The sequence below is a fragment of the Rhododendron vialii genome, chromosome 5a (assembly GCF_030253575.1).
Source record: "Rhododendron vialii isolate Sample 1 chromosome 5a, ASM3025357v1".
NCBI lineage: Eukaryota > Viridiplantae > Streptophyta > Magnoliopsida > Ericales > Ericaceae > Rhododendron > Rhododendron vialii.
Genome location: NC_080561.1, coordinates 24,303,976 through 24,330,851, shown reverse-complemented (window position 1 = coordinate 24,330,851; position 26,876 = coordinate 24,303,976). Strand labels below are relative to the sequence as shown.

The following is a 26,876-nucleotide window of genomic DNA, read 5'->3' as shown; positions in this document are numbered from 1 at the left end:
CAAGGCCTTGCCTGAGAGGGTGCGAGTGTTGGTGGAGGCGGCAGGGTTCGGACCCTTCGTACAGCTGCTGACGGTGGTGAGGGTAGATCGGGCCGTGCTTACGGCGCTGGCGGAGAGGTGGTGGGACACCACCAACACCTTCCACTTCCAGTTCGGGGAGATGACGGTGACGCCCCTCGACTTCGCGGCGATCACGGGGCTCAGGGTTGGCGGAGACCCGATTCCTTACGACTCGAGCCTGGTGCTGGATGACGCGGCTCTGAGGTGGTTCCTGGGGCGAGTGCCACGCCACAGCGGAGGGATGGCAGCCTACGGGCAATTCGTGGAGTACTGGGACCACGAGCCCGCGACTGACGAGGAGGCAGCCCAGATGGCCCGGGCGTACTTGCTATACTTGTTCGGGGCTTCTCTGTTCCCGAACAGGCGTAGTCGGGTGCACCTGTGATATCTAGCGGGTTTAACGGACCTGGGACAGGCGGGGCGCTTCGACTGGGGAGGTGCTGCTCTGTGCATGCTCTACTGTCTCCTTGGGGCTGCTTCTCGCGGGGTCGGAGATACAGTTGGAGGATACTGGCGGGTGTTTGAGGTACTAATTTCGAATTATTTGCTTATGAATTGCTTTCGATTGCTTTTTGACTTGAATTATGCATTTGAGATTGATTCACCCTGAATTATGAAATTTTGCAGCTCTGGGCTTACGAGGTTCTCGGGATGTTCCCGCCCGAGAATACTTGTACGGACCCGAACCTGCTTCCACGCGGTTTAGCCTGGGGTAAGGCGTACCGGAGGGCGAAGGAGCGACGAGGGGAGGTGATGACTTTCCGGCGTTGGCTGGATAACCTGACAGGGGTTGTGGTATGATCGACATCTCTTGCTTTTCTTTTATCAAAAGAATTTTTACCGTGTCGACTTATGAACGGATCCCAAAATTTGAATTGCAGGTTCATTGGTACCGATGGGCGGGGATGGAGGCTGACTTCCTCCCGAGGAGTCGGGAGGTGACACGGAGCAGGGTCCTGCTGGAGTGCCCTCTGGCTGGCAGTGGTACCTGAGGGATCGAGTGACTCGACAGTCACTTGGCCTCCCAGCGTTCGCGGTTCCCGGGCTGCTCCCCCCATGCGTGCAGAGGACCGAGTCCTATACTTGCGCCGAGCTCGAGCTGTTCACCGTGCCGGACACGGATCTGGAGAGGCACCTGCGACGCTCTCTGGACTACGCTGCTTATGCGGACCGGTACTTGGCGAGGAGCCTGGGGGTGGAGGAGGAGTTTGAGAGACGGGTGGCCGGTGTGGGGCTTGGAGAGACGAGAGTGGAGCGCCGAGCCGCGGTGGCCGCTCTGCACGGGGCCGAGGACGAGGTGCTAGGGTCCCTGCTGGTGGGAGAGGTGCAGGTGCTGGAGGTAGGGGAGAGGGGAGCACGAGGGTCCGCGAGGCCGCGGACACTTCAGCGCCACCGGGGTTGCCGACGCTGAAGTGGACCATAGGCGTGACGAGTCCGTCGGGCGCACGGGAGGTGATTGACGCGCCCCGTCTCCCACAGCCGCCGATGCGGTTTCCTGCTCAGGTACAAACAATATTTCTGCTTGCTTTGCACATTGATCAATCCTTGTTTGCATGTCATGAGTCTTGGATTATTCCACAGGTACCGCGAGAGTGGGCTGAGCAGGCCGTGATGCTGATGGTGGGGATGCGCCACCTGCTGAAGGATTGCGCTAAGGGGAGGGTCCTCCAGACGAGACCCGCCCCTGCGGCTTCTCCTCCTGCTGCTACCCAGGTATAACATGCATACATATTCCATATTTTGGTTTGAGCAACGTTACTTTCGAACATGCATAAGATGATAAAATGTTTGTGATATGCAGGTGCAGCCACGGCGTTCGGCTAGGACGCGTCCGCGCGGTACCACAAGCCTTCTTGTTCTTGCCAGCACGCGAGGTCGGGGTGCAGGACGTGCGCCACGGGCTGCTGCAGGTGCAGGACGGTTCGAGGTTTTGCCTCGGGAGGCGTCCCAGCGGAGGCGCTCGCGTGGAGCCGGAGGAGGAGACAGAGGAGGGGACAGAGGAGTCCTCTGAGTCACGTGTCTTAGGGACATCGGACTCGAGTACTGCTTCTGGTTCTCCTGACGACGACGGTGATGACGAGCCCGAGAGTTCTGAGTCCGCAAGACCACGACAGAAGAGGGTTCGACGGGTCTGAGCCTCGTGTTTTTGCTTTGCTAGCTTTACCTTGTACATAGGCCTGCGTGCCGTCGTAGTTGTAGATTTCGGGCCTACATGCCCCAGTTTTTGTTCGGGCCTGCATGCCCCGGTAGTTAGGATTTGGGCGTGTGTTTGCCCTGAGTTTTTGTACTTCCTTCTTCACTCACTGTAAACACCATGTTCATTTATGAAAATTCGCACTTTATTCTTTTATTCTTTCGCACTGCCGTCACAGAATTGTATTTTATGAAATATGTTCGTCTAGCTTTGAAAGAACGTAAAGAGTACGCGAATTTCGACCGATACTCTCAAAGTGAGGGATAAAACTTGACCTTGACACCAAATGACCCACTCTCGAACGATTGATCATGAAACTTAGGCTTAAGGACATTTGATCATAACCAAGCGCGCTGCGCGGTCGACAATGGGTGTTGCGACTCGAGGGGACCCAAAATTTTTGACATTCGACGCTTGCATTTAAAATGATGATTTTTGGTACGACCGAATGACGAAAGCTTTGAATTAATAGTGTCGGCCCTTTTTTGGGGTGCATCAAACAGTCATTGGGACCCGTCATGGCTTGAGTGCGTCGCTTGACTCGACCGAATGCCCTAAATACAGATCCCGACGTGTCTAAGGAGCGGAGATTTTGGTGAACTTGTGATTTTTCACATAACACACTTGAATGCACAACGAAACACATGGGTAGAACTGCTGTACTCCTTATATAATTGCTGGGAATCATCAAACTTTCAACGTTTGCGTGGAAACCAAAGTGGGGAAGTTAGAGTCTGCTGCAAAACTGCAGAACTCTCAAGCGCTCGAGAGTGGTCTCGAGCGCTCGGGACTGCTGTCATGGCCTGTCCCTTGTTGTTTCCCAATGCCACTTGTTGGTTGTCCCTTGTTGCTTTCCTCTGTTTGCACGTTTTCAATGTACTTAAATGGCTTTGTATTAGCTGCTTCCCCAGAACAGAATGGCCTCCCAAGGCCTGACTTGTGGTTTTTCCAACATTTTCCAAGTTTCCAAAGTTTGAATTTTGAAAAGGTTTTTGAAAATGATGAATTTGATGAGTTTCAAAGTTGGTGAGGCAGTGGTGTTGTTCAATTTAAGCTTCTATAAATACCAGGCTCTCCCTTGGTAAGCCATTCACACTTCATTTCACCATTTCCCTCCAAAAATCCATTCTTTCCATCACCATGCTAAACCAAGCCTTACTTTGCCCTTGGTTAGACAGCCTTGAGGGTATCGATTGGTTGAACTTCCGAGGGCATCGGCTTCATGCCCTAAGATATCTCCGAGAGGTTGCAATTCATCCTGTCTTGCTGCATGCGGCGGCGCGCTTCTGGGATCCAGAGGTGCATGTCTTTCGCTTTGGCTCTCAAGAACTGTGCCCCACCGTTGAGGAGTTTCATGTTTACCTCGGAAGCCATGATTCTGCTGAGCCGGTTGTTCCTATGATCAGGGAGAGCATGAAGAACATCCTGAAGGCAAAGCTGGGTGTTAGTGGTAATGCCGCTGAGTTTCTTACTCGGGGCAATGCCATTAACGTTGTGCAGTTGTACGAGAGGTTCAGCCCACCTGGGGGCTTGACAGATTTCGAGCACCAAGGACGTAGGATGATGGCTTGTTGGATTTGCCTCCTGGCAGCTTTCTTGTTGGTTCCGTCCGTAGGTCAACCCAATTCCTTATTGGTGGGGGTTGCTGCTCAGATTGAGGCTTGCAAGGATGTTGCACCATTGGTTCTTGCCGAAACCTTGATGGGGTTAGATGCTATTTGTGCCGGTCGCACAAGGGTTTTTGGTGGTAGTCCGCTGTTGCTGCAGGTTAGGGACCTCACTCAGCTCTCCTTTTTCTATTTCTCTCATTCATTTTACCTCAACACTCAGTTCAGGCTTTATCTGGCTCCTTACTTGTTTTCTCTCTTTTTGACAGATGTGGCTTTGTGACAAATTAAGCCTGTTGACACCCCCGGCCAATGATTGGTGGTATCGTGCGAGTGGATGGAACCGTCCCTTTCAAGTGATGTATGGTAGCGAAGACGAATGGGCTGATTTCCTTGCTTCTGCGGAGGAAGATGACATTGCTTGGCAGTGCCATTGGCTGAGGCTTCCTGCTATGACTATTGGCAACATGGGCTCGACACATGTGTTTGTGGCTGGCTTGACAGGCTTCTCCTTCTACTCACCCTTCCGTGTTTTCCGTCAGCTTGGACTTAGTCAGGGGGTGCCGTAGCCGGGCTCTGAAGTGCTTCGTCTCCCTCCTTTCAGCATTCCGGGCCTTCGGAGTTACACTCGGTCGTGGGGAACTCATAGGACCGAGCCAAGTGACCCACTGTTTTCTATTGCTTCGACCGGAAGGTACCGCAAATGGCTAAAAAGGGATGTGAAAGCAAGGATGGGTTGACTGCTTACTTTGCCAGACTTTGAAATAAAAAGTGTGCTTTGATTTTGTGCTTTTTCATTTTCATGCTCGGCTTGTAATAAAGAAGTAATCTGAATAAAATCGACTGATTAAGGGTTTCCCCCTTTTGGTTCATTTGATCACATGCGGCTCTGAAAAGCGTTTTGGATTTGTCATTTTGGACTTGATTTGGGATCGAATTTTGATATTTAGGAATTAGGACCGAATCTCGGGATGAGATTGCCTACGTATCCCTCGTAAAAGAGAATCACGCCCGTACGTAGTTCAGGCTACGGGTTCACTCGGGTATTGACACTCTCCTTTTGCGCTCTAAATTTTGCCTAGTACCGCCCTTTCGAGTTTTCGGTCTAGCGAGCTCTTCTTTGATTATTTGCCTTAATTTTTGCCTAGGCCGCTCTCTCGGGTTTTCAACCTAGCAGGCTTGCTCTAATTTTTGCCTGGAACCGCCCGCCCTTGCGGTTTTCAGCCCAGCGAGCTCTCTCAGGGATAATAGCGTTTAAGTTGATCCAAATTAACAAGATTCGCAAATTCGTTGCCATCGAGGTCGACGATTGAAGCTACTCCTCCAGAGAGAATAGTCTTGATGATGTAGGGCCCTGCCCATTTAGGTCGGAACTTCCCTCGTAAGTCGAAAATTGGCGCGCGGATTTCCTTGACTACCATGTCCCCTTCCCGAAGGTCCCTTGACTTCACCCTTTTGTTGAATGCCCAGGCGATTCTTCGCTGATAGCCCTGAATGTGGTACAGCGCGCGCAGCCTTCTTTCATCAAACAGCATGAGTTCTTCGAATCTTCCGCTGATCCATTCAGCTTCGTCCACTCCACTTTCCGCCATGACCCTCAAAGATGGCACTTCTAGCTCGATAGGGAGAACGGCTTCCATACCGTACACCAAAGAGTAGGGTGTTGCCCCTGTCGGTGTACGGATTGAGGTCCGGTATCCCCACAAAGCTAGTGGTAGCTGCTCATGCCAATTTCTTGCTGACTGCGTAGTCTTTTCCAGAATCGCCTTAATAGTCTTGTTTGCTGCTTCGACTGCTCCGTTTGTTTGTGGCCGATAGGTGGTCGAATGATGTATTTGGATCTTGAATTCCTCAAAGAGTTCCAGAAATTTTCCTTTAAAATGAACACCGTTATCAGATACGAATGCTTGAGGGACCCCATACTGATAAACGATATTTTGCCTGATGAAGTGAGCCACTTGAACCGTCGTCAAAGTTTTGTACGAAGCTGCTTCGACCCATTTAGTGAAGTAATCGACCGCCACCAAAATGAACCTGTGACCATTAGAAGCTGCGGGCGTGATCTTCCCGATGACATCGATGCCCCAGGCAGAGAACGGCCATGGTGTTGCCATCGAGTGTAACTCCGAGGGCGGGACATGGATGAGGTTGGCATGAGTCTGGCACTTGTGGCACCGTCGTACGTACTCGATGCAATCTGTCTCCATGGTTGACCAATAGTAGCCTAGCCTTAACACCTTCTTAGCTAGCATCATCCCATTCATATGAGGTCCACAAACTCCTTCATGAACTTCTTCCATTACCGCTCTGATGTCATCTCCGTGAATACACAACTTGTGAACTCCGCAAGGAGATCGCCGGTACAATTGTCCTCCACAGGCGATGTATTGAGACGCGAGTCGCTGCAGTGCGATCCGATCTTTCCTAGTTGAATCCGCAGGGAACTCCCCCTTTTCAACAAGATTCCGAATGTCGTAGAACCAAGGGAGCCCATCGTCCGGTTCGTCGATGTTCATGATATGGTCGTACACACGTTTTCCCCTCTGTTCAATCATGACAAGCCTCAACTTTACCCCAATTGGAAGTTCCAGCATGGATGCTAGAGTGGCCAGGGCGTCTGCAAAGAGGTTCTTCATCCTCGGTACATGCGTGAAAGTCACTTTTTGAAAATTCGGGAGGAGTTCGTCAAGCTGTTGATGATACGGCTTCATTTTCTCGTCTCTGACCTTCCATTCTCCGTTTGCTTGCGATACGACCAGTTTGGAATCTCCGACAACTTCTAGCACCTTGACACCAATCTCCAATGCTGCTTCCATTCCTACAATACATGCTTCGTACTCGGCTTCGTTGTTCGTAACTTCGAAGTTCAACTTGAATGCGAGGGGAATATGCGACCCCTCAGGCGAGACCAACAGTATGCCAATCCCGTACCCTTTCTGATTTGCAGCCCCATCGAAGTACAACATCCACGTCTCATTAACCATCGACATTACATCTTCATCCGGGAATTGAAATTCTGTGTGCTCTGGCCCTTCGATCGGGCGATCTGCCAAGAACTCCGCCACTGCTCTCCCTTTCACTGACTTGCAAGTGACATATTTGATTTCGAATTCCGCCAACAAGAGCAACCAACGTGCTAGCTTACCAGTGAGTGCTGGCTTCTCAAATAGATATTTGAGAGGGTCCATCCGAGAGATCAGCTTTATTGAGTAAGCGACCATGTAGTGTCTCAACTTCTTCGTGGCCCATACAAGCGCCCAACATGTCTTTTCCAGCGAAGTGTATCGCTCCTCGCATCCTACCATCTTCTTGCTCAAGTAATAAATCGCCCTTTCAACCCCATCTTCTCCTTCTTGTGCCAGCATGCACCCCATTGATGAGGGCGTGACGGACAAGTATAGGATCAAAGGTTTTCCTGGTGTAGGCGGCATCAGGATCGGAGGGTTCTGGAGATAAGTTCGCACTGCTTCGAAAGCTTTCTGACACTTCTCGTTCCACTCGAACTTTACATCCTTTTTGAGCAATCGAAATAATGGTTCACAAGTCAAGGTCAGCTTGGCGATGAATCGACTAATGAATTGAATTTTTCCCAAGAAGCATCGGACCTCCTTCTCTGATCGGGGTGGTTCCATCTCAAGAACGGCTTTGATTTTAGAAGGGTCTACCTCAATCCCTCGGGTTGTGATCATGAACCCGAGCATTTTCCCAGCAGTGACTCCGAATGTGCACTTCTGTGGATTAAGGCGCATCTTGTATTTCTGGACTCTCTCAAGGAACTTTTTCAGCGTTGGGAGATGATCTTTCCGCTCCTTCCCCTTCACTATCATATCATCGACATACACCTCGACTTCCTTATGGATCATGTCATGCAGCAGTGTCGTAGCACCCCTCTGATACGTAGGACCGGCATTTTTCAACCCAAACGGCATAACCCGATAGCAATAGGTTCCCCACTCGGTGATGAACGTAGTCTTTTCCCTGTCTTCTGGAGCCAAGAGAATCTGATTGTACCCCGAGAAACCGTCCATGAAAGACAGTAAAGCGTGCCCCGCAGTGTTATCAACGAGTATGTCTATGTGCGGCAATGGGAAGTCATCTTTAGGGCTTGCCTTGTTCAGATCTCTAAAATCGACGCACACTCTGATCCTTCCATCCTTTTTGGGAATAGGCACAATGTTTGCAACCTAAGTGGGGTATTCAGTTACGATTAGAAAACCAGCGTCGATCTATTTTGTTAGTTCCTCTTTTATTTTTAACACCCAATCGGGCCGCATTCTTCTCAGCTTTTGTTTAACGGGTTTTGCATCGGGATAGAGGGGGATCCTGTGCTCGACGATTTCTTGGTCGATTCCGGGCATGTCTGCATGGGACCAAGCAAAGACTTCTTTAAATTCTTTTAGTAAATCGGTGAGCTCTTGAAGCTCATCTGGAGACAGCCCGGAACCGACCTGAACCAATCGAGGGTTCTCCTCATCACCCAAGTTTATCGAGATTATTTCTTCTTTTAGAGGCTGAGCATGCCTTTCATTTTCACGCTCGATGAGGGAACGGATTTCCTTGGGGATGTCCCCATCGAAATCTATTCCTCCATTGTCGGGATCCAAGCAATTTATTTCAAAATCCGGGAAGTAAGCAAAGGCGTCGTTCATTTCATTGATAGGCTCCTCGGAGGGAGGGAATATAGCAGTTGACTCAAACTCGAAGTGAAAGCTACGACGAGGAGGGCCGATAGGCACAAACTCCGACTCGCTACTAGACGAAGAGTCAGTATCGGACTCAGACTCGGACTCGGACTTGGTGCTAGTGTCGTGAGTGCGCGTTACAAAAGGAATGAAAGTGCAGTTTTCATAAGCGCCCACAGCGTCCACAATGAGCTTAGAAGGGTCTTCCAATTCATCTTCTCCTCCCAGCATGAGCACAGCCGCGTCTTCTATCATACCCTCTGGTTCCTCACCTTCGAACAGAGACTGGAGACTACCCAAACCAAAGGCTTCAAGCCAATCCAGCGCTTCGGACAATTCTTCCATCTTAGCTACCTCTTCCTCATCCTCCCAAGTGTCATTGGCGAAGATTTCAAATCCAGGGTGTTTCACTTTTGTTTCGAGATCGATGAAGGGCTCGGGTTCTCCTCGATACGGTGCTTCTTCTTCCTTCTGATCTTTTCCGACTGTATGAGCTCGGGCACGGTTGCGCCATCTTTTCTCTGGATCACTGTTCTTGAATTCGTAGCCCAGGCCAAAGCGTTCATTGCTCCCGGGGAAATGAGGAAACTCGGAGACTCCTTGCTCATGGAGCCCCAAGCCCATACCTGGCAGGTAATTCATTCGCTTCATGATCTCCAATGCCGCGGAACTCACCAAGAAACCATCTTCGGCCCAAATGGTGAAAACCTTCGAGGTTACGACAGCAAATCCTCCCATGGCCACGTCTTCTTCTCCGTGCATGATTTCAAGTAGCGGGGAATTATCTTCAGAGTGTGGACGAATACCAGAATCCCCGTGGATGATAAGGGTCCCAGAATTCAATCCTAGGATGAGCTTCTGATGTAGCGTAGAAGGTACTCCCATAACGTCAGAATGGTGCAGCCATGGCCTCCCCGGTAAGAGGTTGAACGAAGCAGGTATATCTAGTACACAGAATTCCACAGCCGTCTTAAACTTCCCAGTTGCTAGTTCCAGGTTGATTGTTCCCAGGACATCACGTCGGGTGTTATCATAAGCACGGACACCCAGAGTCGATGGCGCGAAGTCCTTGTTTTTGAGGCCTAGGCAGTAAGCAGTGCGGAGAGGGCACACATTGATGGCCAAACCATTATCTATGAGTATCGCGGGGACCCACTTTCCCAGGCATTTCATGGTCACATGGAGAGGCTTATTATGATCGGTTCCTTCAGGCGGAAGGTCTTTTTCGGTGAAGGACAAGGTGTGTTGGGTGAGGTTTGGGGTTATAAGGGCGATGAGGGCTTCTGGGGCTATGTCGGAAGGGACCTCAAACTTGGAGAGAGAGTTGACAAGCCTTCGGCGATGCACGCGGGATGCTGCCAATACTCCCCACATGGACATGCGGGCAGGGGTTTCATGAAGTTGCTGGATGATGGGGTCATCATCGGTATTTGGGTTTTGGTGGTGAGAGGCGTTCTGGTTTGAGCTGACAAATGGATTAAGGTGGGTGGGCGGGTCAGGTTGATGTGGAAGGTCATTGGAGTTTGAGGGGTTATTTTGTGGAGCTGGCGAGACAAGGGTGAGGTTGGCGGGGTTCTCGGGGATGCGAAGGTTACTCTGTTGGGGGGGGGGTTGCTCGGGACGAGCTTCCTTGCTGGAGGTTGGCGGGCTTGTATACCCTACCGCTCCTGGTGAGGTTACTGACTGCCATGGGAGTAGATTCCCATCGAAGGCCCTCCCAGAAATCGGAGAGATCGGTATTGGCTTTGCGTTTTCCTTTATCGAGCTTTGTCTTCTCAAGGGTGTCATTTAAGAGTTCCATCTCCCGGGTATTCCATATGATCTCTTCTTCAAAAGAGTTCCAGAAGTCGACGTTGTCGCTGTTGTTGACCTGTAGAGAGCCTTCGTCCAACATAGCCTTGTTGACGGTTAGTTCTTCACCATCGACCCATACGTTCACCATTTCAGCCTTACCCCAAAGGTCTTCAGGATCCAGTACACAGACATGGGGTTCGTCAGGGATCTCAAGGACTGGTTGTGGGACAAATTCATCAATAATGTACTCTTGTGGGCAGAAGACACGATCCAAGGTACGGATGAGGGCGTCAGAATCCCTATCGATATTGATTATAGTTGAAGCGGAAAGCCCAGAGAATAAGCGGGGGTTCATCAGATCGGGGCCTTGTTCCTCTTCCTGCTCCCAGAATAAGCACACCAAAGATGTTTCATCAAGAGGGTCCGAATCATCTTGCCAGAACCACCCACCGGGTTCTGGGTCCCACTCGTCAAACTCCTCGACTGGTTCAGGCTCCGAGAATAGAGCAAACAGGGAATATCCATCGAAAGGATCTGCCATCATCTCATCCCAGGCTTGTCTCCAATCACCATGTTCCAATTCTTCGACTTGCTGAGCATTAACTGACACAGGCCACACTCCGTTGACGATGGCTCGTTGTTCCACTGTCAGGAAATCATTCGCTAGGTCCTCCCACCTTCTTTGAAAATCCCATTCCACCGTTTCAAGCGCACGGATAGCATCCTCGGCCGAAATCTCGACAATTGGCTTGGGCTCAGCAACAGGGATGATGTGAAGGCTTGGGTTGAAGGGGTGGCTCAGGGAAATGTGGTTTGTACGAGCGTTTGAATGTTTCGGGAGTGGGTTGGAGACGGTATTGGGCTTTTGGTGAGGCATAGGAATGGTCTTGTTGTCTATGAGGTCTTCAATGGCATGGCGAAGGCGGAAGCAGTTATCGGTTAGGTGGCCAGGATTTTGGTGATAGGCGCAGAAGGCGTTGGGGTTGTGAGAGGCAGAGAGCTTTTGTGGCAGTGGGGTGGGAGCAAGTGGTTTAAGGAGATCACTTTCGACCAACTTTTCAAACACCGCGGAGAGAGGTGCTAAAAATTGGGCGAACACACGGGGTTGAGACCGAGGTTGACTGGTTTGGGCTACAATCTGGTTGACTGGTTCAGCTTGGGTCGTGTTTGAGGAGGTGTTTGGGAGTTGGGTGTAATTGGAGTTTCCAGCGTGCTGCTGTTACCGGAGTAGACCTTCTTGGCTTTGGGAAGAGGTTCAGGTTTGTCGAGGATTCCCAGTTGAACTGCTTCTTCGACGGCCAAGCCTGTATCGAAGAATGTTTTAAAATCAGAGCAGGCCTGAGCCATCACCATATGCCTTGCAAGGTTGGGCTGAAGGTTCCGAACAATCATCTGGATTTGATCTCTATCGGTAGGCCTATCCTTCATCTGTGCTGCTTTAGATATCCACCTTTTCACAAAGTCTGCGAAGGTTTCCTTGGCTTCCATCTTTGTAGATTCGAGTTCCCGAGTGGTAACCTCCAGTTGGATGTTGTAATCATATTGCGCTACGAAAGCCGCGCATATGTCTTCCCACGAGCGTTTCTTCCTTTCATCCAACGAAGTGAACCAGTAAAGAGTATGTCCCACCAAAGTCCGGGAGAACATCTAGGCCATGGCATCTCTCTCTACTCCCCACATAGACAGTGCTCCGATGTACCCCGTTAAATGTGCTTTCGGATCCCCGGTCCCGTCGAATTTAGCGAAGTCGATCGGTCTGAATTTCTCTGGGAGCTTTGCATTGGGAAAAAGGCAAAGCTTGTTGATGGCAAAACCCGTCGAGGCAATCTTCTCGTTTCTCGCAACAGACTGTTCTAACTGGGTGATCTTTGCCAAGACTGTTGCCATCTCGGTGTTCTGCGGGGCTTCCACTTCGAGGATCAGCTGCTCCGGGTTGGGATTCAAGTTTAGATTAGGGTTTGGGTTTGGATTTGGGTTTGGATTTGGATTAGGGTTTGGATTTGGGTTTGGGATTAGGTTTGGATTTGGATTAGGGTTTGGATTTGGGTTTGGAAGCCGTCGGGCAACCCCGATTATCATCGTCACGAGTTGAGCGATTTGATTGTCGGTACGTTCGCCCAGACGCTGAATAGCTTGCGTGATCTGCCTCATTTCTCCATTTGGGATCTCCTGGTTCGGTTCCGGGTTTGGATTGGGATGTAGAGTTGGATTAGGGTCTGGATTGCCTTCGTTAGGATTTGGATTGCCTCCGTTAAGGTTAAGGTTTGGGATTAGGTTAGGGTTTGGGTTGTCTCCGTTTGGGTTGAGGTTTCCGATTAGCAGGTCCATTTCCGTCCTTGAATCCGATGCACTGGCGGGGTCTGCCTGAAGTTGGAGCCATTCCAATCTCTGTCCCAAGGGTCTGGTCTATGAGGGTATGATATTCTTCTTCCTTGGCCCAATTGCTCAGAACTGATAGCAAAGCAAAAACCGTGCTCAGATTGTGGTCCCTGCTTACATTTTATGAAGTTTGTGCATAATTCTTTGGAAAATGTGTGCGTCACGATCACCGTCATCGACTCTGATTTTTGAAAAATGATTGAATATCTGTTATGAGAGGTTGCCTTGATCCTCGGATTTTTAAGGTGTATCCTCATTTAGGAAGCGTCGTTCCCCAAAAGATGCTAAAATAAGTTAATTATTCGGCTAGTATTTCATCAAGAAATTGCCCATCGGTTTGGAATGACTTGGGGTGAACAACATGATACGATAACCGAAATGGCGTAAGCAGCACATTTGCTTTTAGCCTGGGCGGTGTCGGTATCACGATGTTCTGTTTCCGTGTCATTCCTCCCTTTGGTTAATTCTCTGACCAAACACTAGTCAAGGACTTCACAAAATCCTAGTTTCCTTTAGGTTTTCGCTTGAGGACTCATACGGTTGACAACACGCACAAGGGTGCGTGACTCTTCATCGGGTCTCGGCAACCTCCCAAAGACCGCGCGAGCAAGTCTCGAGAACCGTGGCTGACTGCATGATGACGTGAGATGAAATGCAGCACACAGACAGGATATAGCACATAACCCTACCCTGCAGGATCCTGTCCTAATTTGGAATGTTCTAAAGCTTGCTGAACATGTACAAAGGCCGATTTTGGCTTGAAATGGGTTCCCCGAACTAGAGTCAAAGTATACCTCCCGTTATTGAGTGTACACCCAATAATGGTACAAACGGTAGAGATGACTCATCACGGTCGAGGGTTGCTGAGCGTCCCAGGATTCCCTATCACCGGCAAGCCGGGTAGGATTGCCGAAACACAACAGCGGGGCTGCACAAGATGTATACACAAGAAATAGACGATGAAACGAATTCAATTTGAAAATCCCACAAACATTTTTCAAGCTTGGCTCACAAGTTTAATAAAATCATTTCCCCAGCGGAGTTGCCATTGTGGGCTACCACAGCCCCGGGTGAGATCGGGGCGGCCCGAAAAACACATACCGCTCCATCGAATTAATTTGAGAAATTTGAAGAGTCGCCACCCGGATTTATGGTTCGCCACCCGAGAAACCATTTTCAATTTGAAAATTGATTGATTTGAATTGAAAACCAGAGATCACTCGAGGGTTCGAAAGCCATGTTACGAGAGGGGAAGGGTTTTACGGCACCCCCCTTGCCCGACGCGATGTCGGTCTCTACTAAACGTTCGTGGGATTTTTCAAATGGATTTTGTTTCATTAAACACGTAGCAGGTATCCACAGGTGTGGCAAATAGAAGGTGTATGCTGGTGCTTGTGTACAAGGAGTGATGAAGTGATAATGGACACATGCATGATGGCAAAGCTATATAAACTGCTACTGGCTTCACTCTCGAGCGCTTGAGAGTACTCTCGAGCGCTTGGGAGTTCTAATCCTGCACAGTTTGTTAGCCACGAATAGGATGCCAAATAACAATGTATGCTTGTGCACATGTATAGAAGGGGATTATGTGATGAAAGACAGCAAGATAGCAAGAAACGCAATACAACTTACTGGCTTCACTCTCGAGCGCTCAAGAGAACTCTTGAGCGCTTGGGAGTGTCTGAACCCTCACCTGCACTTTCTGTTAGTACTGACAGAACATAATGTAAAGACTGCAAAATGAAATACTATTAAGCAGACCACCGGCTCAGCAGAGGACTTAAAAGACTGAGATAGGACCTCAAGTTTTCAAGTCATGTATCCTTGCCATTACACGAACGGATCTACAATTTTAAAAGGGAGAATGTACACATCCATGCATGAAGAAGCTCGAAAAACACAGAAGACAGGGAAAGTGAAACGCAATGGCATGCATGTACTCCTGAGCGCTTGGGAATGGATTCAAGCGCTTGGGAGTTAGCTGCATGCCAGCTTACTCTCAAATAGAAAATGGCACCACTTCATCGTGCAAACACCCTTATCTAAGTTTTTAAGAAGAGAAAATCTTATTTTTGACTTAGGAAAATTTTGTTCTTACTTGAGATTTGTAAGAAACATTTCTGTTTCAGGAAAAATAATCTCCTGTGTCTGCATGCCAGAATAAAACCACTTTACTTGCGAGTGCACCTCACCCCTAGCCTACTGCCCACCAAAATGTCATGCATGGGACTGGAAACAGTCCCGAGCGCTCAGGACCACTCTGGAGTGTTTCCAATAGGGGGTTTTGGGAAAACATTGTTTATGGACTCTTTGCTTTTGCTTGCTTTTTTTTTACTAAGGTCTCCCAACCATGCACCCAGAATTAAGGTCTGGGACAGGCTGAGAGACCCCCCTCAGAAAGGATAACAGCCTCTTGATTTGAACCAAGGATAGAAATATTTCTACCTTTGCTTGACACTCTACTCCTTGGATGGTTGTGAAAGGTGAATGTAGAGTGAAAAAGACAAGAGATCAGAAGTTGAGAGTGTTCTGGATTTTTTGCCCTTTTCCTTGATGATTTTGGAAAAAAACCTTTGAAGTTGGGAAAGAAGTTTGAGTTTTTAAGCTTCTTCCCTTGAACAAGAGAGAGAAAAGAGGAGGGGTTTAGAGAGAGAGCCCTTTTCGTCCTCCTTCAGCAGAAAAAAACCAGGTATATATATAGAGCATATAACCCATGGTTTTGAAAAATCAAATGATTTTGAAAAAACCCCTTTTTTAAAGAAAGAAATCTTCAGCTGATATCTTCTCTGACTGAGGTTGAGTGTTGACTCACCTCAGCCGGTTCAAAGGGAAAGCAATGATGGCTTGCATGGATAGTGGGAATCTTTTTCACCCATTAGGCACTGGGAGAGATCTCGAGCGCTCTGGAGTGGTGTCGAGCGCTTGGGATTTTATTCTCGACGCTCGAGAGTGAGCCAGGCCAGTGGTTTTTTGGAAAACAGTTTTGAGCGCTTGGGACCGCTTCAGAGCGCTTGGGATTGATTTTGGCCATTTCTTTCATGGAGCAACGTCTCAATTGGCACATGGCTTGTTTTGATCCACATTCATCATCGGGGAGCCTCAGGGCCACAAATTCAGGAAATTCGACAAGTCTAAATTGGGGTGTCTACAATGCGTTACAACTGGAAATTTACAACTAATGCATGGTATTCCAAATTTTTGCGATTGTCAATTTATTATATTTGCCGACCAAATGAAGACTTCAAAAATATATGCAGAATATGTTTTTTGGGCTTCAAATTATGAAAAAGGGATTTTAGTGGTGTATCATATGTATGTATTGCTCTTACATACTTTGAACAGGGCGAAATGTAAATACCTATGTAGTACAGGTTAGTGTTGTTTTATATTATGTCAAATGGTGAATCTTGCTGCTGTTTCTTAAGCTGGGAGCTGTTATGTTATGGTAGATGGTTTTCTGTTATGGTAGCAGCTGTTTTTTCAATATGTTTTCCTATGGTGCACCTCACGGTTGCTGGAGAATGTTTTCACGAGTATTGTGCTCCTGTTTGTGTGCAAGATACACCATTTGAAAAGTACCACATAGATAGTTGCTGCTACTGCATATGGTGCTGCTATAAGACGTTCATCCCCAATTTGTTATGGCTGATTCGGTACCCCTAATAGGGCAATGATGAAACAATTACAATGTAAATGAAGGTAGTGCCTTGGCGGGGTAACTTTTGTTGCAGCCATGAGTACCTTCATGTTTGTCCTAATACTTTTCTGAGCCCAGTGGACATCATGACAAACTGCACATGGCTGCTGCAGTTTTGAACATGGTTTTCTGTTGAGCTTTACTGCAGTTTGATTTAGCATGCTATTTTCTGCTGTTACCAAGCTATTATGGAAATGCATAACCAATTTCGTGGCTATGATGTGTTACAAGCTGAGCCAAGTGTTTGTGGTTTTGGCTGTGATGATATTTGATTTGAGCCTAAGGTTGCTTTCAAACTGCATTCATATATGCAGTTTTTGGACTGCTGTGTGTGTGTGTGTTGTGTGTTGTGTGTAGTTGTTGTTGTTGTTTTGGAACTGTTGTTGTTTTCGGAGTGATGAAAATTCTGGTACTAGTACTTTCAACCTTTTTTTGGCAATGATGACAAAAGTTTTATATGTACATTCAGGACTTAGGCGGGGCAACCGTAGACCGTCAATTGGCAACTATTGTTGCCGCCTTAGTTGCTTTGAACATTTCAAAAATTTCTGAGCCAAAAATTTATATTTACTTGCTTCGTGTATGGCATTGGCATATATTGTTGGCTATGGTGAAATGCAGGTGTGTGGGTGTGTGTTTGGAATATGCAGTTCACAAAACTACAAACTGCAGAAAACTAAATGAAAATCTAGACTTTGGTGTTCAAGCATGACTCTGTGTTTCTGCTATTTCTGAGTTGAGCATGCTGTCATGTCTGTGTGTGTTTGGCATTGGCATATATTGTTGGCTATGATGATCTATTATCTGAGCCAGAGGGACTATAAGATAGCTTTATGGGGTTACCATGGAGGTTCAACAGCTTTATGGGTGTGCTGTCTTGTGCTGTTTTTGGAGGGGTGTGTTGGCTGCAGGTTTCATGTGTGTGAGTGCATGTGTTGAGCTATGGAGTGGTGTGTTTTTCCTATGTGTCGAAATTGTGTCTAAGTTGAGCTTGTTGTTCTTTAAATTGGCAGATAGGTTGTTTTTTGTTGAAATTGAGTGTTGTGTGTGCAGCAGGTTAATGGTATAAAAAATATTAACGTTTTCAATGCAGTTTTACTGCACATTGCTATGCAAGTGGAAGTAATGCTACTTATGCTGTGTTTGTGTGTGTCCAATCTACAGTGTTAATGGATATTGGAGGTTCTGTTAGGCCCCGTTTTTTTGTTACTGTTGTGTCCAAATCTGTGTCCATCCTATGCAATGTCCAAGTGGGGTTGAAACACCACAAACTGTGTCCAGAGGTGTGCCCATGTGTTACGACTGTTTTAGTGGAGTTTTTTGTGTTCAACAGGTGTTTGAAAAGTTTGCAGCAGCTGTGTGTATGTTCATGACCAGGTGTATTTGTGGAAGATTCAAGGTTTTAATGCAGTTTTGGTTCCAAACTGTGTCCAATATTCTGCTTGCAGCACCAATGAAGCTATTTGCCATATTTGGTGGCTATGATGATAAATTTTGTGAAGATACGTTTAGGACTTAAACGGGGCAACATTACAAGGTCAAATTGGCAACTAATGTTGCAGCCTACTAGTCCATCAAAAAGTGTTCTTAAATTTACAAATTATCTGAGCCAAATGAAATTGAGTGTTCGACACGTATCCAAGCTCGCCAAGAAGAGTTAGTTAGAAGAAGCAAAGGACGACCAAGAAGAAGAGGAAGAAGCATTGTAATTTTTTCCTAGCCTTCGTACGTTGACGTTGTATTTTGTTGGTACATTCCGTAGTGATTGTACCATTTCACAAGCAGCACATAACTACTTGCTGCTACTGCATAGCTGGTGCTGCTATTATTGTGCTTCAATAGGTCTACAGCTATTACTGTTATGTGGTCCTATTACTGCTTCCTGCTGGATTCGAGTTTTTTATATAGTCAAGGCTGCATAGCTAGTTGCTGCTACTGAATAGCAACTAGGTTATCTATGTTCTCTGCATTTACACTTAAGGTTAGGCTAGTGGATAAAGCTATTGTTGTTCGCTTCAGTAGCCTTCAATGCTATGCTCTAGTTGAAATGGTATGGAACCATTTGTTATCCTCTTTTTTGGTAGCCTCCATTGTAATCCTAAACTTGGTAGACGCATAAAACTAATAGCAGGTGTATTTGTCGTTTGGCCCATCCAAGAGGTGTTTGTGTTTGTTTGTGTTAAACAGGCAAGTGCATTTGCAGGTTTTTTTGCGTGGAACTGACTGCTGTGTGTGAAGTATGTTTTGGTTAACAAATTCAAGGTTTGCACCAGCTTGAAATGGTTCCTAACTGTATCCAATATTGTATCCGATAACATTGTAAATGTCCCTTGTAAAGTGCGTTATGTATATTGTGTATCTGCCATTAAGTAATGAGACATTCGATCTCCAGTAACATTATATACTTGTGTATCGGTCCATACGGTCTGCCGTTATGTATAATTGTATCATCGATATCATTACATTTCTTGATTGATACCGCAATGAAAATCATGGAGCCAACGTCATTTTTTGGATTATGTTTAAAAATTAAATTATCAAACTTTCTTGTATGAATTGAAGTAAAATTTTTAAGATATTACAAAATTTTAAGATTGCAATTTATGTATCCCTCTCCCACTAAATCACGAACAAGGGTTATGTCCAGTTTCATCTGTAAAGGTATTGAATAATTTCTCCACCCACAAGGCTCAGCCGCCTCAAACCCAATTTGAACCACTTAGATGGATATGAGGACAGCAAATTAGAAGGCCAAAAAAATGAAACACCCCCAAAAAAATATACAAAAACCCCAACGAAATTTGGGAATGACGTTATGACTTTTTCACTAACGTTATGACATTAATTAATTATATATAGTGGAGTTCAGAACCTCAACTACCATTATCCGAGGAAGTTAGAGCAAGTATCAATTACTGAAAGAGTACATTTTATTTTCAAAAAGAGTAGAACTGAGAATCATAAAGAGCATTTGTTTCGTTATATAACTCTCGAGTATGAAATATTATGTGTGACCCACCCCATATTCCACGACGACGTTTTTTGAAAGGGGCCCACCTAAGAATCCCAACGAATCTTGTCAGCAATCTACCACCAATATATCTTCACATACATTACCGATATTTCTTGACAAACATTATGCAACTAGTTATATACGATTTAGGAGTGAAAGTACCAAATGTACTGTGGACTTCAACACCTCAACTATTTGCCGACGAGGTAGTAAGACCAAGTAAATATTACTCAAATAGTACATTGTTTTTTCACATAAACTACAACATAGAATCAGAGAGAGCACTTGTGTGTTTACATAACACTCGAGTTTGGAATATTATGTGTGATCCACCCCCTATTCCACCTGGCCTTTTCATGAAAAGGGCGCAGCTAAGAAACCCCAGCGAACCTTGTCATAAATTTACCCTACCAATCTATCTTGACTAACATTGATTTGCAAGTATTCATATACAGTTTAACTACCATTCTCCGAGGTTGTAAGAGCAAGCAAATACTGTGCCCTATTCAATACGCGGCAGTCGTTCGCAAGTAACAGCAGACACTCATAACTTTCACACCCACCGATCGACTTCCCAATTTTTCCTTTGTACCGCTGGATGTGTAATTAGATTGTTCAACCCACCCCATCTATCTCAACGGCAGTTTGCTCCGAACGGAGGGAAATAAGTAGAACATAAACAGCACTATCGTGATAGATAGACAATGTCATATAATAATGTAGATGGCCACTTTAGTGGTTTTTTTGTAAGACCGCCCATACATAAGAAGAACAGGAGAACAACACACCTTTGTAAAGGAAGACAATTTATGAACTTTGTCTTCTGCTCGCATGTTTGTGGGTTTGTGAACAATTCAAATGAACTACATATTCTTAGTGGTTTTTTTTGTGATGACACAGAAGTGGGAGAACTTTCTTACTGTGTTAACATTGTTTGCACAACTTGGTGGTATTTATATGCCATGAGGATATGGGAATTTAGTAGTCCGCATCTAACTTACTTTCTCCCAGGTAATCATACATCAATGAAAACCATATATATAATTTATTTATTCGGAGCATATGTTGTGTTGACTTGAAGAAGTGTGGAAAGTTAAGTGCGCGAACTTCCATTCCACCTCAACCAACTTTTTCAGAAATTACAAAAGAAAGAACTTAGTAAGTTAAGACAATTATATAAACCATCTGTTTACACCAAATAATTAATGCAGTTTAATGCAGCAGGAGGACATTTGTTGCATACAAAATTGATTTCATCTGCCTTAAAATGGCCCAAATAATTTACAACCTTAAGATGGTCATCATCTCGATCACATAGTTCCGTCAATCAAACTTGCGTAAATACAACATCTATTTACTAACATAAGACAACAAAAAGGGGGGTCCCATCCCTACAAAAACGTAACATCACAGAAGTCCTTGCTGTTTGACACTGCTGGAAATGCCACCATGGGCAGCCTTCATCAAATCTGTGGGGATTGTTTGTTTCTGCGTCATGACAAATCAACATAATAATGTAGATAGCCACTTTAGGTCACCCCGGTTTGCAAGCATAACACCACAGAAGTGAAGATGCTTAACAATGCCAGAAGGGCCGCCATGACCAGTCTTCATCAAGATGCTATGGATCGTGACGACAAGGCAACATAATAATGTAAATAGCCACTTTAGTGGTTTTTTACCAACACCCCCCATACCATACCCAAGCAGATAGGTTTACGCATGCAATGAACCTATCATCAAATTTATGGAAAAAGCAACTGCTTGGGAAAGCTTGTGACATATTGTCAATGACAAGAAATGGACTTCTTGGTATTCGAACTTATATCGAACTCAGCGTTCGAAATTATGAGATATGCTCCAAATGGGTGTGAGAATGACCTAATAAGGTAGATAGCCACTTTAGTGATTTTTTACCAACACTGCCCATACCAAAAAAGAATAACCCAACAACAAGTGTATATTAGGAGCATAGATTGTGAAGGAAGAGCATTTCAGAAGTTTGGCTTGTATTCTTTGTTTATGGGTTTTAGAATCGAAACAGACTGCATCTTGTTCACGCGCAACAAGTAGAAATTTTTTAAGCAACTGCTTGGGAAAGTTACGTTTGGATTGTAGTAGAAGCTGAGGTATGAAGAAAGTTGGGATGAGAATTGAGGCAAAAAGAAGACGAAGTCAGTATGTTGAGTTTTGATTGTAGTTAATGATTGTGGGTTTATGACTATGTGAACCTGAGGTTTAAAGAAAGTTGGGATGGGAATTGAGGGGAGGCAACAAACATTGTATGAGGACAGAAAGAAGATGAAGATGCAAATTAGTTGAATATCTCATATTTATTTATACACATAATTTTCTACTATCAATTAAACAGTGAAAGTGCTACCATTACTATGGAGTTCAGCAGCTCAACTACCATTCTCCGAGGTAACAGGAGCAAGTAAACATTTCTCAGAGAGTACAATTTTTGTTCACATGGAATATAATTTATAATCACACGGAGCACTTTTTAATTTACGTAACTGTTGAGTATGGAATATTAAGTGTGAGGCATTCCCTATTCCAGCTGCCCTATGAAAGGGGGCCCACCACAGGAAATGTTGAGGCCAGTGAATCTTGTCATTAATGGACCCTACCAATAATTCTTGACTAACATTATGACATTATTTGGACATAGTTCAGATAAGTCTAACAATAAATCTTTCCCTGGACGGTCAAATATTGGCCAATATTTTATTGTACCATCGATACCATTACGTTTCTAGATTGATACCACAATGAAAATCTTGAAGCTAACAACGTACTTGTTTGGATCATTGTATCCCTCTCCCACTAAATCACGAACAAGGGTTATGTCCAGTTTAATCTGTAATGGTAGTGAATAATTTCTCCACCCACAAGGCTCAAACCCAATTTGAATTGTCATCCACATTTTTTGGTATTTATTTGTTGTCCCCTTTTTTTATAAACCAGTTACATGGGTATGAGGACAACAAATTACAAGCCAAAACAAATATCAATCACTTATGCAATGAAACACCCCCAAAAAAACAAAAAACCAAAGGACATTTGGAACTGACGTTATGACATTTTCACTACAGGAAGACATTAATTAAATATAGTTTGGCAGTGAAAGTAGCAAATGTACTATGGAGTTCAGAACCTCAACTACCATTCTCCGTGGTAGTTAGAGCAAGTAAAAATTACTAAAAGAGTACATTTTTGTTTCACCAAGACTATAACTTAGAATCATAAAGAGCACTTTTTTCTTAATATAACTCTGTCTGGAGTATGGAATATTATGCCTAACCCAGCTCCTATTCCACCAGTCCTGTTGAAAGGGGCCCACCAACGAAGCCCAGTGAATCTTGTAAAAAATCTACCGCCGATATAACTTGACAAACCTTATGCATCTATCTATTTATATACAGTTTGGCAGTGAAAGTACCAAATGTACTGTGGAGTTCAACACCTCAACTACCATTCTCCGAGGTAGTAAGAGCAAGTACATATTACTCAAAGAGTATATTGGTTTTTCCCAAAGACTACAACGTTGAATCACAAAGAGCAATAAGGTTATTTAGATAACTATGTAGTATGGAATATTAGGTGTGACCCATCCCCTTTTCCAGATGCCCTTACAAAAGGTGCCCCCATAAATGTTGTCATGAATGTACTCTAACAATAACTCTTGACCGACATTTTCACTAATATTATGACATTTTTAATATATGTAATTTGTCAGCGAAAGTACCAAACGTAGTATGGAATTCGGCACCTCATGCAGACATGGTCCGACTTAGTAAGAGCATTGAAATATTACTAATAAAATACATCAAACATCTGTGTAGACCATATAATTAATGTTGTTGAATGCAGTATATGTACATTTTGTTGCATAATACAAAATTGATTTTTATTTCATCTGCCTTAAAATGGCCCCACTAATTTACAAACTTAAGATGGACATAATCTCGATCACCTAGTTCCGTCAATCAAACATGCATAAATACAACATCCATTAACTAACATAAGACAACGAAAAGGGGGTCCCTACGGAAACGTAACACCACAGAAGTCCTTGATGTTTGACACTGCTGTAAATGGCAACATGGGCAGTCTTCATCAAGTCTATGGGAATTGTCATGACCATGACAAGTCAACATAATAATGTAGATAGTCACTTTAGATCACCCTGGTTTGCAAGCATAACACCATACAAGTGTAGCTGCTTGACAATGCTCAGAAGGCCGCCATGACCAGTCTTCATCAAGATGCCGGGGATCGCGAGGAAAAGTCAATATAATAATGTAAATAGCCACTTTAGTGGTTTTTTACCAACACCGCCCATACCATACCCAAGTAGAATTTGGATTGTATTGCTTGTTTCTGGGTTTGTGAATCGAACCGGACTACATAAAGTATGCAGGTTTTTTGTGGTTTTTTTGCTTCTTTGGATTGTAGTTAATGTTTGGGGGGTTATGACTATGTGAACTTGAGGTACATAGAAAGTTGGGATGGGAATTGAGGAGGGGAGCCATCAAACATTGTATGAGGCAAAAAGAAGATGAAGTGAGTATTTCTATAAGACAACACCCAAATAATGAAGATGCAAATCAGTTCCCTATTTCATATTTATACACATCATTTACCATAAATTATACAGTGAAAGTAGTACCATTAATATGGAATGCAGCACCTGAACTACCATTCTCCCAAGTAACAAGAGCACGTAAATATTACTCAAAGAGTACAATTTTTGTTGACAAAGACTACAACATATAATCACAAAAAGCACTTTGTATTTTACATCACTGGTGAGCATGGAAGCTTAAGTGTGAGGAAATCCCTATTCCAGCTGCCCTATGAAAGGGGGCCCACCTAAGAAGTCCAACAAATTTTGCCATGAATGGACGGACCTTACCAATAATCCACCATATGCGTCTATCGATCGTTCCACAACTTCCTCGTTTGTTGTGAGAACTCTCATTGTTCTGCTTTGAAGTAAACGATGCAGTTCATCATCTACAAGGGCTCAATTATATTGTTCAGCCTGTACAAAAAAGCGGTTCTGGATATAACATGATTTATTTTAGCTGAGAAAAAAAATTAACAATATATCAAATAAGGGAATTAACTAGAAAAACTGTGAGGGAAAAAAAAACGAAGACCCAATGCACAAGGCTCCCGCCATTGAGGTGTTTGGAGGTTAGTTCTTGTTTGAGAAACCTCAGCGGAGGTCAGTGAAATTTACCTGTAATTTCTTCACAGTAAAAGTAGTAAATGTACTATGGAGTTCAGTACCTCCAACTATCATTCTCCGAGGTAGTAAGAGCAAGTAAAGATTACTCATGGAGTATACTTTTATTTAACAAAGAGTACAATTTATTATCACACAGAGCACTTATGTGTTTATATAAATGTGGACTATGGAATATTAAGTGTGAGCCATCCCCTATTCCACCTGCCCTTTTAAAACGGGCCCAGCTAAGAATTCCATAGAATCTTGTCATAAATGTACCCTACCAATAAATCCCATACAAGATTGGTTTATACGTAGCCACTAAATTTTCGTTTTCGTTCCTAAGAGACTGAAATGGAACACCAGTGAAATTAAGTACTTTCACTGTTTGTAGTAAAAGACAACAAAATGGTGAAACATGTTGTGGAATTGATTATGTCTCTTTGCTTGCCAAAATAACCAAGCAAAATGAAAATTTAATCCATGTTGACTACATGATGCAGACGATCTCATAATTACTAGCCCAGCCGGCAAGATGTTCAGAACTTCTACAAATACAAGATCAACATTTGAGGTGATTGGTAACATTTTCCGTTATAGTTCCGTCATTGTTTCAAATTATGTCAAATGAGGACGTCGACAGCGAACAAAAATGCGCACTTCGTTCTGCAGCCGTTGAGATTTGAAAGGAGGAACTCGCGGGTTAAAAGGAGCATGGGTCGGGTTAAAATTTGTTCCGGGGGTCATCCGGGCTAAAAAGCCGGATCCTTTCTTTTCCCAGCTTTCATTCTGCTTCAAACGCAGAGAGAGAGAGAGAGAGAGAGAGAGAGAGAGAGAGAGAGAGAGAGAGGGCGATTTGAGAGACGATCGATGAAGGTATCTCTCTCTCTCTCTCTCTCTCTCTCGTTTGTTCGTTCGTTTGGTTGGTCGAAATCTGTTTAGGGTTTTGTCCGAATTGGGTTTTTTCAGTTAACACGAACAGATCGATCGAAGAAGAAGAGGACCGACTGGAGGGTAACTTCTCTTTTCCTCTCTCTCTCTCTCGACTGGAGGGTAACGACTGGAGGGTTTTTTTTTTTTTAGAATGGGTATTTTAGAAGCTATCAGTGCTGATCTTTTTGTTATTTTTTTTTCCAGAAAATGTAACTCCAAAAAAATAATAACAGAGTTGTAAAATACCCATATTTGTTGAGGCTTGTTATCTCTTTTTGGATATTATCTCCCTCGAGATCTCTGTAATTTTTTTCCCTGAAAATGTAACTGAAAATAAAAAACATTTCTAAATGCCTCTTCATTTTGATATGTACATGCCTCTAGCAAGATGCAAGATGTGTTACCTTTGCTTTCTCTAGCAAGATGTGTTACCTTTGGTTTCTCTAGCATTAGAATTGGAAGAGAGTTGTTCTATAATTTAAGGAAAATAGTTTCACAAATAACAGGTACAAAACAACCTGACACAGCTAAGTAGAAGTGTTGGCCATTTGAAGTCCTATGTGTCCCTGCTAGAAAGAGATACCTTTAAGACTGTAACTTTGACGAAACATGACAAAAAATTGGTCATAATGGTCCTACCAAAACAAGATTGTGAATGTACACTGGGGTCAATATGACCTAACAAAGAAGCATTGGACCAAAGTACACTCAGATTATTTGATTTTTTTGTTGTTTCATAATTGAACTATTGTAGCTTGTGGTGTCACATGTGTGATATTTCAATATTGTTTTGCAATGAAAATTTGTGTGACGAGATAAGGACAAGTAGGATCTGACCACATACATGAGCATGGGAGAGTTAGCCATAACTTCTCATGATGGTAAGTGAAAAAAAACTTTAACCATCTTAGATTCGTTTGTGTTCCGCCCAATTTTGAAGTCATGCCCAAATTTAACCAAAGCCTGCACTGTCATTTACTGCTGCCCAGTTTTGAAGTCCCTATTTATTTGCTTATGAAATTGAATTTTTTCTAGGAATGGCATATTATGTTGTTTTTGTTGGCAAAGTCCCCGGTATCTATGAAAGTTGGATAGCTTGTAGCGAACAAGTAACTCGCTTCCCTGGGGTTGCGTTTAAAAAGTATCCCTCATTGGAAGAGGCAAATAATGCTTGGACTACGTATGTTGAAGCTCATTCCAATGTGCAATTGCTATCTCCTCAACTTCCTGGACTCCCGACTGATTATCCACCTTTGCTCGTACCGTGGAAGCAAACAT

General features: G+C 44.6%; 1 protein-coding gene across 1 annotated transcript; it reads right to left on the bottom strand.

The window, feature by feature from the left end:
- Window positions 1–5,176: 5,176 nt before the first annotated feature.
- On the bottom strand, window positions 5,177–7,537 carry LOC131327696 (uncharacterized). Its single transcript, XM_058360838.1, has 2 exons — window positions 6,141–7,537; window positions 5,177–5,215 (listed from the first exon to the last, which is right to left on the bottom strand). The coding sequence occupies exons 1-2, from the start codon at window positions 7,491–7,493 to the stop codon at window positions 5,177–5,179; spliced, it is 1,392 nt and encodes a 463-aa protein (XP_058216821.1). The 5' UTR covers window positions 7,494–7,537.
- Between the last annotated feature and the right edge of the window lie 19,339 nt (window positions 7,538–26,876).